The sequence below is a fragment of the Agelaius phoeniceus genome, chromosome 3, assembly GCF_051311805.1.
Source record: "Agelaius phoeniceus isolate bAgePho1 chromosome 3, bAgePho1.hap1, whole genome shotgun sequence".
In the NCBI taxonomy this organism is placed as follows: domain Eukaryota; kingdom Metazoa; phylum Chordata; class Aves; order Passeriformes; family Icteridae; genus Agelaius; species Agelaius phoeniceus.
In genome coordinates this window covers 107,434,419-107,449,586 of record NC_135267.1, presented here as the reverse complement: position 1 = coordinate 107,449,586, position 15,168 = coordinate 107,434,419, and the positions used below count along the sequence as shown (strand labels likewise).

Genomic DNA, 15,168 nt, shown 5'->3' with positions numbered 1-15,168 from the left:
ATCCCTATGGCTAGGATTTCACTAGGTGAACCAGCTTTAATAAGTGAAGTTTTTATCTCTCCCTGGCTAAAAGAGTAACCTTACTTGAAGCCTTTTCAATTTCCAAAGTTGCCTTCAGCTGTTAGTTTCCAAGAAACAGCTATTCCCAGCCTCCATGTCTCCCTCTCATATGCCACTGAATATCCACCCTATGCTTTCAAAAGTGTCTATGACTCTGGCTGTGTTAACTGGCAGATGTTTTTAGAGACTAGAAAGTGTTTAGTCCCTGTGGACTAAAAGTTACATGATGACTTCATCACATAAGCAAAAGCTAATAACGGGAAAGCAAGAAAGCAGACAAGTGTTATATTCCAAAAACATGATGTTTCCTGTGCTTCTGGCAAAGCTACTTCTGTGCCTGAAAAAAGGCAAATCACTTTAGTCTTGGTGCTCAAAACACACACACACCCCATCAAATGGCTGCTAGATAATTTATGTGCCTCTCCCTTAGCTGCCTTCCCCACAAATGCTCACTTTCCTTTGGATGGAAGTGAGAGGGTGGAGGCAGAGGAAAGGCAGTGTTTGTTCACCTTCAATATCTGTGCACCACAACACTCTCTGGAAGGGGTTACTGCACCCAGGAGTTTACAGCAAAACAGCAGCAGAAATCTGAGCAGCTGCCTCAGGACCACGCACCTCAGCTCCTGCAGGCAAATACTCTTTCAAGTGCACAGCTTTACCCTCTCTGGTTAGAAAACTCTGGAGACTGATACAGGAGCAACTGCAAGTAGTTAGCATACATGGCATTTGCACACAGAGGCAACACTTGCTGTGGTTTCATATCAAGCCATCAGCAGTGGACATCTGTGGAAACCCAGGGCACTGGGAATATTTCTCTGTCTGCTCTGGGGTGCCCTGACCCCCAGGGCAGCACTGACTTTGACCCTCAGTCATGGAGAAAGTTTCCTAAACTCCAGAATAGACCAGAATCCACAAAAGTGTGAAATAGATTCTAGAGAGCAGTGTAGGTGAATCACTTGGTGGGAAATTCAGGTTTTGGGATTTTGAGTATGTTGTGGATGGAAGCAAGATGGAGGGCACAGGGTGTTGTCCTGGGTTTCTTCTTCATGCTTCTTCTTCCTTCTTCTTCATGGGTTTGGGTGGCATTTTGTAATTGGGCAGAAAAGTCCACATTGTGGGCTCTTTGGGATCAGTTATTGGGTTAAAAGGGAAAATAATCTAGGTGTCAGTTCTTAATTGGATAGTTTAGCTTTAAAAGACCTTGTAACAAGAGATTGTTGGCCATTTTTGTGGTGCTTTTCCAGTGCACCGAGCCTGGTGTGGACAGCGTGCAAAACTCTAAATAAGATAACAACAAACAAGAACCTGAAGACTGAAAAAATCCAGTGCATCTCTCTTTCCTGACACAAGCCCACTCCAGGAGGGTCTCCCCTGACAGGGGAACCCCCTGGGAGGGCCCAGCCAGAGCCCCAGAATTCAGGGAATTGGCAGCAGGTACCTGACAGACATCCTGCTCTCTCTCTCCACCTCCCTGGGCTGCCTGAGTGATCAAGAAAGCAGAGGAGGTGGATTCACAGGAGAAAGGCCTCCCTCCAGTGACATGATGGGGAAGAAGAGCAAGTGAGTGGATAGGTGGCACACCATGGCAAGACACTGAGAACCCCTTCTCTGTCTAAGAGGGGAGAAAGGATGTGCCCTGGAGAGAAGCGCTGGCTTTTTGCACCGTGAATTCAGTGCATGTATATATAAATTTTCCTAGAACAGTTAGGGAGGGGGCTATTTCCTAGAGCTGATTAAAGAAGCATGACTTGATTTTCAATTTCTAACGACTCGGGGGGCATTCCAATCGACTGCAGACAGGAAATGAATTCCATACATGCACTGCACAAGGCAGATGCTTTTGAATCTGACACTTACGTGAAATGAGAATATCTTCATTTCTGTCTCCCTCCCACACCATGATCACTAGTTAGTTCTGAGCTATTTTTAGGGTAAATGGTTTTATTTTTTAAAGTTGTTATAGTCTTAGCATGTGCCTGAAGCCACCCAGATGCCACTGACAATAAAGTGTATGGGAGCAGGCAAAAGGCATCTTTAGATTAGTCCCAGCAGCCCAACACAGCAGCAAGGTAAGAGAGGAAAGATAAGAAGCTCAATTTTGTGTGCCCTCATCTCCTCTGGTAAGGAACAGAGATGGGACCCTTGTGGATAAGCCATATCCAAGGAGGGAGAACAGCTCTATACAAAGAGAGATCCCAAAGCAAAAGCAGCAAAGACACTGAAGGCTATGGCTCAGAACTCACTTCCAGCTACTTAACTCTGCTAAAGAAATAAATATATATATTTTCTCCTCATACAGCTCTCACAAGCAAACTGCAATAATTGTCATGGTAGTATTATGGGGTTTATAACCCAATATAACAATGTAATTGCTGCTCCTTTTATCAATGGCAGCAGTGCATTTCAGAGAATTGGCACATGCATCTCTTTTCCCCCACTCAGTCCATATGTGTGCAAACACATGACTTCAGCTGCATACTCCCCTTGTATTTTATTGTAGGAATAGCACAAAGGATGAAAAAAAAAAATCAGAGAGGTGGTATTAATCTGGCCCTTACTCTGATGTTATGCAAATAATGAGTTTGTTTTATCTTGATGTTCAGACAGCCAAAGCTGTATTCCTAAGAACATGAAAAAATGATCCTCGTAGGAGACAGAAGAAGAAAAAAGGGATGGGTAGGTGAGAAAGGCAGCTTTGATTTACATTATTCAAAGGGCCATGAATGCCAGATCAAAGAAGAGCAGGGATCAAATTCACATCCACTGGAGGATTTCAGCAGCTTTTTCAGAGCTATTGATCTCTCAAGGGCAAACCATTTTAAACACTAGGTGATGCCTCTAACTAGCCAGAACCCTCACCTTATACTGGCTGAGCCTCATGTAGTTTGCTTTCAGCAGCTGAGGAAAACAGCAACAGCCAAGACAACACAATCTGGGTTGGATGTAGGACACACAGAACTGAGCACAGAAATGGAAGGTGAGCATTTTCTGCACCTGATGCTGCCTCATTACATCTGCTGCAGAAAATGGCCATCATGGTAGATGTTCACTAAAAACCAGATTCCCCACTGACAAGCCCTGTGCTTGGTCTGAGGACAGTCTGCTGTCACCCTGATAAGAGTTGTGGGCAGGGTTTGTTTGCTCAGTGCTGAGTCACTAAAATATAAATTCACCTCATATTTTGTGCAGGATGAAGGTGGAATAAGACATCTAAGGAGCTACTGCAGCTCAGCTGGCAAGCAGTGACTTGTTCATGGCTTTGGACTCACAGGTCTAATCTGAACCCCTAGAAGGCACAGGATTCATCACTAAATCAAGTGCTGAACTGTCAAATGCATCACAGATTGGCATCTTCCCCTCACCCCTTCCCTTCCTTGGGACAGGTGTCTTTGGAGTCTGGCAGACAAGCTCCCTGATGTTTTGCCTTGTCAGTGGACTTCAGGATCATGCCTTAAGCAAGAGCCACTGGAATTTGGTGCAGCAAAGCAATTTAACCTGATCCAGCCCCAGACCATTTCCTAAGAGCTGCCTTTGGATCCCCTTGGAGCAGGCTCATTGCTGCTGCCATCATCACACCCCTGGAACACTCCCTTCATGGCTGCTGCCATCATCACACCCCTGGAACACTCCCTTCATTGCTGCTGCCATCATCACACCCCTGGAACACTCCCTTCATGGCTGCTGCCATCATCACACCCCTGGAACACTCCCTTCATGGCTGCTGCCATCATCACACCCCTGGAACACTCCCTTCATGGCTGCTGCCATCATCACACCCCTGGAACACTCCCTTCATTGCTGCTACCATTATCATACCCCTGGAACACTCCCTTCATGCTGCCTTCCACATTTCCTGTGCTGCACACAGCACATTATGGATTATTTGTCTCTTTCCAAGCTCTGCTCACATTTTGAGGCCTATCTGCTCCCACCAGCACTCAGCACATCTTGGTACCTTGAACATTTTCAGGAAGTGGATGACCCTTTTCCTCCTGCATGTTTGGATTGAGAGCTGGTGCTGATACCATTTCAACACACATCAAAATTCTCCAGGACTCTACCAGGCCAAACAGCTCATTTGAAACCTCTGCCCTTATTCTTTTGATACACCTGAAGTCACAGGTAGTGTGGCTGCCCTGGGTCCCCTTTGAGGTATAAATTCACAAATGTTAGACACACACATATCAAGTCCCCCATTCTTTCCCAATAAAAGCCTGGACTTTAAAGCACAAGGTGAGGAATGGATACTCTACTGGCCAGCTGCAGTGAGCCTTTCATAAATAATGTCACTATCAACCCCCAAAACGGAAAACGATACTCCAGGAGCTCTGTGCTGCCTGACAAACATCTGTTTTCCTCTTGTAGAGAGGAATAACATGATAGAAAAAGTCAAATGCTGAATGCCTAAACAAACTGAATTAAGAAGAGATGGTAGGAATAATGATGGATGAATTGTAAACCACTGGCAAATGTTAAAGTTGCTGTACCCTTCTGCAGAACATTAAGCCTATAGTGCAAACCTCCAATAGACAGGGACTGTGCTCTATAAAAATCATGATGAATGCAGGCTTGTTTTTATATTATGGAGGTCCTAATCCTCCTCCTCCTCTGCCTTTGCTCTATTGTTACAACATCAAAGACCAACTGCTGGCCAAGATACAGTCAATATGAAAAGGGCGACCAGCAAATTTACTGCTTGACTTCATTCCCTTTAAATGGAATAGGCACCATGGCCCTTTTTCAAAGTCCAATCACAGACATATATCTTTTTTATTGGACATCATGTACAATAAAGTGAAGCTGTAACTTGGAAAAAAAAATAGAACACCTTTAAAAAATCCCATGAGGTGAACATTCCTTTATAAAAATATCACTGTGGTTACATGTTTTGAAAAACTCTGGGCACTCCACAGGGCAAAAGGCATGGACTGGCTAGGTTATAGTTTAGCTAAGATGCATACCCAGGCCAGATATTGAGTTGGTTTCAAAAAAATACCTCAAACAACTAATAAAAAGTGATATATTTAAGATAGAATGCCAGCATCATTCAAATAAACTGTAATGGCAGCATTCATGCCATGAGAATCATTAACTGCTTTGTTATAGCCTGCTCTGTGCAGTGAGCCTTTACAGACTTCTTCTGACCAGAGAATCTTAAAATCAGGAGCACAAAATGCTGATATACAGACTGCATCTTAAACAACTCCAGTCTGATTACTGAGGTAACTTCCAGAGGTAACTTTCAGATGAGAGTTGAATCAGCAGACATTAAAGACAGAGGCATTTTTATTGCTCTCATGTTGCTAAATAGAAGAGAAATAATTTCTGGCTATAAAATTAAATAGTTCATAAACAATTTACATGATGTAGGAGGCAAGTAGAGTGGGGTGTTACAGAATCTATGCTAGACAGCTATGGTTCTCATTTTCTGTTGGAAACTATTAATCATTTTTGTTTCTTTGGGTAGCTTGTGCAAACAGACATTAGTAGATATCTGGTTATATTGAGACCACTCTCATACTTATTCTGAAATCCTGCACTGATGCACATGGCAGGTAAAACTAAGCAAATTTATGTTTTATCTTTATAAACTTCAGCAGCAGCTTCCAGTGGAGTAATGATGGTTTCTTCTGAGGCTGCTGGGTTATTTCTAAGGCAATAAAGATACCAAAGCTGTGTCACTGATTTTTGAAGCACTAGCTCAAAAAAATAGCTGTCTTATCACTAGGTCCTCCTGCCTGTTATTTCTGTTACAATTTCTCTGCTGTCACCTCCTGCCATCACAGCCTGCAGCACATCTCTTTCAGTGCAAGGACTTCACCTCCTGCTCAGAATTCCTGGGCATTCCTCCATTTGTGGAAGTGTTTTGACTGAGTGCCCAACCTCAGTACCTGAGCACCCGACTCAATGAGAATGCAAAGGCAAGATGCCTGAAAGGAGCATTCAGGAAGTTAAACCTGTCCCATGGATGACATGGACCCAGTGACAGCTCCAGAAGAGGAAGAATCCACTTTTCTTAGAGTGGCAGAAACAGATGGGGCACTATTGGCTTTTATAGGTACTTACAGAGAACTCCCTGGTTTTGTCATGAGAACTGATCTCAACAGCCATGCTGGCAAAGAGGAAATGTCAATCTTCCCAAGGAAGAAGAACTACTGTGGAACAAACACCTGGATTTTTCAGTGCAGAGAAACATAGCAGATGGAAATTAATTCATGCAACATGAAGAAAGCCACGCTGCAGGGCCCAGCTCATCCTTATGGATGGAGGTCCTGATGACATTTGCTGTGTGCTTATCAGTTCTGAGGGAAAACTGAGCTCTGAAAGATTCATATTCAAGAGGATCTTGGCTCTGCAGCTGACACAAATCATTGACTTGCCTTGCTTTGTGGAAGTCAGTGGAAGGAGGTCAATTTAAACACACTGAGAAGGCAGATCTAGCACAGAAGCATGAAAGCCAAGGGATGTTTGCACTCCTCCTGCCTTTCAATGTGCACTGACTCCACCAGGAGTGTGAGAGAAAGTTTTCATCCCTGATTTCCCCCCTCTCATCTTCAGGAGCACCTCCCTACATTAAAGGCTTAGAGATGAACAACTCCAGGCCTGCTTTAGTCCAGCCAGACTGCTAGAAGAGAGGAATAAAAAAGATATGACCCATGGCTATGAGTTCTCTAAGCACTTGAAAAACAAGGACAAAAGGATAAAGGAACTGCTTACCAGTAACGCCCACACCAGCTCCTCTACCCAAGCATTCTGGTGCCACAGAAGTGACCACTGTGGCAAGCCATCCCTTATTACAATAATAAGTTACATTTCACTTTGTTTTCTTTCTTTTTCTGGTATTTCAAATCAAAAGTTCATGGAAATACCAACACTGGAAATATTCTGCTCTTGCTGATGTACCAGTGAGCTCACTGCGCTGTTTCTTGGAAATGTTATTCATCTCTATGCTTTGGACTATGAATTTAGCCTGGCATTTACTGTCTTTAAAACTTGTAAAATAGGCACAATGGTCTTAAAGTGCAGCAGTAACCACTGCATCACTGAGTGCTTCCTTCTGCCTTTTACTGAAGCACTTTGTATTTTTCACTTTAAAGTTAACACTTCATTATTCATCTCTGACAGTGCCTCTATTCAGGCTGGAGACCCACTGCACTGCACATTGCTCACAAGCTACACCACAATACCGAAACCTCAACCTCCATAAGCTTGGGTTGACATTTGAAAAGTAAAATCAGGGGGAGAAAAAGACACCACTGAGAAATAATACCCTAAAAAAGTCACCTTTCTGATAACTGAACATTACTCAGTCAGTTCAAAGGGCTTTCATGTAGTGTAGTCTGAAAGCAGACAGCAAGGTAAGAGCAGTAACAAAAGGACCAAGTAAGCACTAACCAACACCATGAAGAGAACAAATGAGGCACAACTGGGTACTACCACATCTGTTTGTGAGAAACACTGGCAAAACACCCAGAAGAGCATAAAACAACCAGTGCTCACAGTTAAACCTGCCAAAGCTGCTAAGTCAGGATGTAAGCACTGAGCAAAATTACATGGCTTCAGTATTTTAGGTTTACACTTGTGTAAGGAAATATCTCAATTGTCTATCTATATATTCAAAATAGGAGTGTATTTCAAGATTTTAAAGTAATGTAGAAGAATGTAAGCATAAGAGAAGAATGCAAAATAATTTTCTAGTATTACTTGCACTCTGTGCACTTTTACATAATAAAGGAAAACAGAGGAGAAATTCTTAAGCATGAATGTTCACAAACCAGTGCATCTTAGAAAACATTAGAGATTTGCAACCTGATTTTTTCTTCCCACTGGAATACCTACCAGTGACTGGGATTTCAGAAGTCATCTCTATCACATATGATTTCAGAAAGTTTTCAAACATACACATTATGTTGGCAGGCCAAGCCTGCATTGTCTGCATCATTATCAATACTACTATCAATGAAGCCTTCTGGATTTCACTTTCTGTCAAGTTCTGAGATGCTGTGACATAACACAGCATCTGAGAGCTTAACACAAGTGTTTCCACCTTAGCAACAATTCTTTCATTGTTTTCTTTGATGGAGATTTCCACACTTTGGAACAATTCAGCATTGATTACTGACACAGAGATGTTGTAGATATGAGCAGAGACAAAAGAACAATTCTGGATTCAAGCCACAGTTCCCAATTTACATCCAACATAACCTGTACTGGTTAAGCAGATGTCACCTCAGCAAAGGAATTCCACAGCAGAGCAAGGTGTCAAACAGCTCAGTGTGCTGAACCTCTGAGTACTGGGAACCTCTAAGTACCTGCAGGTCATAAAAGTGATGTTACAAACCACAGGGGAGTACACACTGAGCAGCACCACACAGCACAATGATGAAGAAATTGTTGAGGCCACCAGCAGAGCTGCAGCTCTAGGCCTCCTCCTTCTGTGGGCAGCTGGCACTGGGAAAGGACAGAACAGGGAAATGTGACTGAACCTAAGGGTTGGCAACCAAAGCAGGAGAAGCAAAGGAGAGAGTTTAATACCAAGCAAGTAAGAGCAAGGGGTCAGGAGCAGAGTGGTTGTTATACCTGCCGTGACCAAAATTAGCAAAATATGCCTCATCCAAACATCTTGGTAAAATTTAACTCAGGAAGTTACATTCACACCTGCCTAACATTGCTCCTTGAAGCCATAACTGCAATATTCTTGGATAGCTGTTCTGAATTATTGAGGTGCAGTAGCCCTTTTCCACCAAGGATACTTTGGTTTGCTGTGAAATTAATCAAAGTGATAGGTATGAAGAGAAGTTTAATTAATGCTTTCTGGAGATTTCTGGAGTTTGTTCTTCCTGTGTAGAACAAACTTCTCCACACAATCAACAAAAGTTAAAAATAAAAGCTACTCCAGAACTTGTGCTGGTAGTCCAGGTTAGATGGGACAAAGTGGAAAGCACCAATGCAGCTCCACCATGTCACTGGACCTCTCCCTGTAGCAGCCACTGTGTTTTGTGTTTGGCTCCAGGACCATGGGAATGAATGTGAAGACACTGTGATGGGCCAGGATGAATTTAGAACACACACTCTGCTTTCTTCTTACAAATAGCCCAATACTATAAAGAGCTGGAAAACAATCCTAAATCTTGCTTTAAAGAGAAATAAATAACTCAAAGAGATTCTTCAGTATGAGGCACTAGGAAAAAACTGCTCTGACCTGTAGTTACAGAGACAAAATAGAGAGGCACCTTGTGATTTAATGCCAGGTATTTATCAGTGATGATCCAAGATAAGCTGTACAGTAACTGTTTGCTGTTGAGCTTAAGAGATGTTTGGCAAAATATGCCTCATCCAAACATCTTGGTAAAATTTAACTCAGGAAGTTACATTCACACCTGCCTAATATTGCTCCTTGCAGCCACAAGTACAATATTCTTGGATAACTGTTCTGAGTTATTGCAGGAGTCTAAGATACTAAAATCCTTGCCACATCCTACCCTGAAGGTGCAGTAGCACTTTTACACCAAGGATACTTTGGTTTGCTATGAAATTAATCAAAGTGATAGGTATGAAGAGAAGTTAAATTAAAGCTTTCTGGAGATTTCTGGGAGCTGGGTTTGAAAGGAGAAAGGATGCCAGAAAATGGTCCTCTGCTCAGTGCAGCAACCTCATTCCTTCACCCTTGCTTCCCATTTTATCCTTTGCTTCCTTGCATGCAGCAGCAGCACACGTAAAGCTGACCACCCTTCCCTGGATCCTGGAACAAGCCACAGCCCAAGAGCCAAGCCACGAAAGAGCACACACAGTTCCCTCCCCTGGGAGAGCAGAGAATGAACTGCACATGGTCTAAGCCATTGCTGAATCTCAGTACATAGCTGGGAGAACACATGCCAAAGGGTGAGCCTTAGCTAAGAATCTACACAGCAAAGCTCAGAACAGGTTCCACTGTCACTGCCAAAAAGCACAAAACAGCATCCCCTGTGATGAGGAACCCCCTCACCAAAAGAGATTCTGGCTTACAGAGAATCAGCCTGCCCAGCTCACAAGCCACCTGCTCTGGAAGCATGTAATGTATGTTCTGTTCATGTAATGTATGAACGTCTCTTAAGGCAGGGAAGGATTTAGGGTTCATATTAAATACACAGTGTACATCCACTTACTGGCACCTTATACAGGCTAGAGGCAGTCTGGAAAACAAGAAGGCAGAATGTGGAATGGACAGGTTTTCAAAGATGATGTAGACAATCGTTTCCTAACAGAGCAAACCAAATGTAAAGCTCCAGAGCTCAAATTTACTTAAAAAAAAAAAAAGAGTCTAAAATGCTCTCAAAGTAAAACAGCTTGAGTCCTACTTAGCTGAAGAAGCCTGAAAGCTGAAAACTGGAGATAGTTTTACAAATTGCCTGAATGCAGTACAAGGGTCAGCAAGAACTCACAAGCCCTGAAGAGACTGAGATGCACCCCAGCAAAGGTAGCAGACAGCAGACCATGGCTAAACCACTCATGGCACTGAACTGGGGATCTTGGGAGAAAATTACAAGCTCATCCCTGTAAAGGGCTGGTCACACAGCTTAGAGAGTGACTCCTGTGCAACCATTTATAAGCAGCAGGACTGTGGAAACCCAGGCACTGGGAATATTTCTCTGTCTGCTCTGGGGTGCCCTGACCCCCAGGGCAGCACTGACTTTGACCCTCACTCATGGAGAAAGTTTCCTAAACTCCAGAATAGACCAGAATCCACAAAAGTGAGAAACAGATTCTAGAGAGCAGTGTAGGTGAATCACTTGGTGGGAAATTTAGGTTTTGGGATTTTGAGTATTTTGTGGATGGAAGCAAGATGGAGGGCACAAGGTGTTGTCCTGGGTTTCTTCTTCATGCTTCTTCTTCCTTCTTCTCCATGGGTTTGGGTGGCATTCTGTAATTGGGCAGAAAATTCCCCATTGCAGCTCTTTGGGATCAGTTATTGGGGTAAAAGGGAAAATAATCCAGGTGTCAGTTCTTAATTGGATAGTTTTTTCTTAAAAGACCTTGTAACAAGAGATTGTTGGCTATTTTGTGCCTTCTAATGAAAAGCTGCTGAACCCACAGTAATGAGACTGTTTTACTGATAAGAAATAATAAACACTGGAGTCCAAACATGAAATACCATCTCAAGTGCCTTCAATGCAGACCCAGAGAAACCCACAACTGGTACCCCCACACAGAATGTGTTTTTTCTGGTAGGGCTCAGAGAGCATTTCCAACAGGGTGTAACTGCTTTGCATGCTTATTGAAGAGGGGGACAAGGGCAGGAGCAGGGGGATTAAAAGAAAAAAAAAATGTGTTTACAGCATTGTGCTGCTTTTCAAATGATGTTTCCTTACACGGCTCCAGTTTTAGGCACAACTACTGAGTTTCAGGCTAATGTAATACTGCTGCAAGAATTGCAGTGGAGAATCTGACTTCATGTGCTATGGCATATATTGTTGGTGGCTCTGCTACTGCATTTTACAAGGTCATTTTTCTTGGTGTGGGAACACTGTTATTCTTGGTGTGCAAGGCTTGCTATGGAAAAATTAGAAGTGAAGGGGATAAACTTCACGATGAAATATTTTCTCTCAGAATGAAAACACAGATTTTAGAGCATCGTAAAGTATTAAAAATGTCTTCCAAAATTTATGTTCAAGCCTTCCCTTGGTTTTAGAACTATGTAAAAAGATAAAAACATACCCAAGCTGCTTTTTTCCATCTCTTAATATAGCTTCATTTGCTCTTCTTCAGAAAAGAAAGTCTATAGTTCTTTATTTCGTAAATATGCTCCAGAACAGCTTATGGATGATAATTAAATTAGACCTAGTAGAATTCTCAGCAGAAAAAAATCTCCCCCTTCCTCAGTTATCCATTTTTTTTTCCCATTTGGAAGAGATGGAAGGAAGGGAATAAAATCTCACTGAGAAACACAAGGCTGATTCCCTCTCATAACTCAAGATTGTGAGCTGTTTTACAACTCCAGCATGGGTTTCCCATTTTGTGCTCATTTGCCCTGCCACAGCCCCCTTCTAACAGCAGCAAGAGCAAGGAAAAAATAACTTGATAATTTTAGGATGGAAGGGGTTTTTTTTCTATATTTCTTTCATCTCTCAGTCCAATTAATTGCAGGGGTTAACCCAACTGAACGACCAAAGGAAATCAAAACCTATCCTACAAAATCCTTCCTTCCTTTGAAGGACCAAGGACGGGAGAAAGAGAAGCTCTTCCTTCTCTCACTGAATCCGACTTCAAATGCTTACAAGTGTTTTAGACTATTTAAATCTCCAACAGGATTTTAAGATTATGAAGGATTCTTCCTGAATTCATTTTATGTAAAAAGGACCCAATTCTACCTCATTTGTGCAAACAGACTGCCTAAGCCCTAATAGACCATATCCTCTCTTTGACAATTGCCAGGGACTTTTGATACAAATTTGCCATGTCAAAAGACACCTACAAACATCTTTGTTGCAAAGATTACTCTTTCCTGGATTTGCCACACTTCTTCAAGAGAAATTTCATCAAATGCAACACCCATCTACTCACTTCTCACAATCACTCCTCTCCACAGATGTACCAGGACAGAAAAACCCTGAGAGAAGTCTAAGTGCTCATACCAACAAGTCTGAATTTGTGCAGTATTTTCCACACCGATTCTCTCCCTGTGAGTGCAGTGCACCGGGATTTTGCATTTACTTCAGCACGTGCCATGATACAGCCCAAAACCTGCCAAAATCAGAAGACCCCAGTGCAAAATTTTCATTGAGCATCTGCCTGCTTAAGTGCAACTTTCTAAAGCCAGCAATAGAATCCCTGGAAGTTATAAAACCAGAAAATAGATAGACTTCCATCTGTTTAACCAATTGCTCTAATCAATATCCTTTCCCCCGGTAATGTTTTGTACAGACACTGTCTCTCAAGTACATAACTGCAGAATCAATGGAGTTGGGAAGTATGTAAGAATTTCAACTCTACAAATGGCAAAACATTATGAAAATATGAACTGCTAAAGCTATCACGGTGCTTAAAGGCGCAGAGTTTATTAAGGTAATCTGCAAAACATCACCGAACAGAAAAAATTCTTGAAGCCAGCAATCTACAGGTTTTCATGAGACAGCCAACTGCAATGATAATAATCCAAGATAATTATCTGAAGATGATTTTCCTCCTGTTTCACCCTAACCTTACAAGAGTGCTCTAAAAGGAGCTCCTCAGGGAAATGGCATCACCCAGAGTTCCCACTTGCCCAGATGTTTCTCTCATTATGTTACAAGCCTGTCAAGAAAAGGCAAATTCAGGGTTATTCTAATGATAGCAAACACCTCATAAAAAACCTCTCCAAATTTACTTTTCCAAGGAACATCGTTTAAAAAGGCATTCCCAGTGCCCATGAGAAAAGAAAGCATCATTTATAAAACATTATTACCCGAAATCTTGCAGATATTAAAAAAAACACATCCTGGAATGTCAAGCCGGTTATAAAACTGCAGCGAGAGCATGGTGGGGCCTGACCCACAGTGCAGGGCTCAGCACTCCCCAGCAGGACTCCCACCAAGTCCAGCAGGAGGTTTTCTGAGTTAGGGGGCACCTGGCTCCAGGCTGTGGCTGGGATGTTGAGCCTGCAGCTCTGGGTTCCCTCCCGTGGCCAGTGCATTCATGTTGTGGACCACCAGCTGGGGATCCCCTGCATGGAGTGACCAGTGCAGCCTGCACTCTCCTGACTTCTCCTCGGCTTTTATCCTCTGCTGGTGCTATGATTCTTACCCAGATGATGGATGGTTTACAGAAATTTATGGCGATAATAATTCTGACATTTTTTTGTCAGTTTATCCCATGACTTGGTAGTTGATTCTATTTTACCGCTTGGATGGAGGAGAAGAGAGCTGGCCAGGGCACATGCAACTGACCAGAGATTTACAAGTTTGTCTGCGGGTGTTGGTGATGCTGCAGCTTTGATCACTGTCTCCAACCATTATACATGAATGGCAACATGTGATACTGAATAAAAAGAACGACCTGCAAGAATATCGAAACAGAACAAAAAATTGTCCTTCACCTCTGCCAGACATAATACACAGTGGAGTTTCATGGGAGAAGTCTTTCAAAAGCCTGGAATGGGCTAGCTGGGTCACAAGCGCTGTGCTTCACATCACAAGCACTTATAACCCTAAGTTTCTTGCCTATTTCAGGACTGAATGTCAGCCTGTCTCTTGGTGCTTTCCAAGGAAAGCCATTCACTTAACTCCAACACTTCCCGAGACCATACACCCATCAGTTCCCCTCTCACTCTGGGGAATCCTGTGCCCCACGAAGGGAGGATGCCCTGGGTGGGACACGCCGTGCCCGACACGGCTGCTCCCATCCTTTGCCTGCCCCACCGGCTCCCCAGGTGCGCTGCCCGCCGTCCGCTGCGGGAACACGCGTGGGAGCCGCCCCGACGCCTCTGCCTTTGCCACCGCTGCCCCGACAGCCTAAAGCCAAGGAGGGCGGGGGACACCCCGTAAAAAAAGCCCCGGGGAAAGCCCTCGGGCGGGGGAGCCCTCGGGGCCGGCCGGGCGGGGCGGCGTGAGGAGGAGGAGGAGGAGGAGGAGGCGGCGGACGGGGCAGGTGCACGGCGCCGGCTCCCTCAGCTCGGCCAGCCCCGCGCTGCCCCCGGGGGACGCGGGAGGGTGCGCGGGAGGCGGGCGGCACTCACCTGCCGCTGGCTGTGGTTGCCGGCAGCCGAGGGGGCGTGCGGCTCTCCTCCGCCGCCGCCGCGCAGCACGGTGATGTGCAAGGTGAGCAGGAGCAGCCCCAGCAGCAGCAGCAGCTCGGCCGCCAGCCGCACCATCCTCTTGAGCCGGGCGGCTTTAGGGCCCCGCGGCGGCGGCGGCGGGCGCGGAGGAGGCGGAGGAGGAGGAGGAGCCGCGGCGGCCGCCGCCGCCGGGGCCGCCACCGGAGCGGCCCCGGCCCCGGCCCCGGGAGCCGCAGGACGGGCGGCGGGGACCGCGCCGCTCTCGGCGTCGGCGGGGCGGGCGGCGGGCGCGGGGCAGCGGCGGCAGCAGCAGCAGCAGCAGCAGCAGCAGCAGCAGCGGGGGCCGCCGCACCACGGCGGAGCCACGTCGGGGCGGGATG

General features: G+C 44.7%; 1 protein-coding gene across 1 annotated transcript in view; it reads right to left on the bottom strand.

The window, feature by feature from the left end:
- ISM1 (isthmin 1) overlaps positions 1-14,918 on the bottom strand; it is a 41,108-nt gene extending 26,190 nt beyond the window's left edge. Inside the window, exon 1 of the mRNA XM_054630503.2 lies at positions 14,750-14,918. Within this exon, the coding sequence (XP_054486478.2) occupies positions 14,750-14,884 (135 nt within the window). The 5' untranslated portion in view covers positions 14,885-14,918. The remainder of the gene's footprint in view (positions 1-14,749) is intronic.
- Positions 14,919-15,168: the final 250 nt, after the last annotated feature.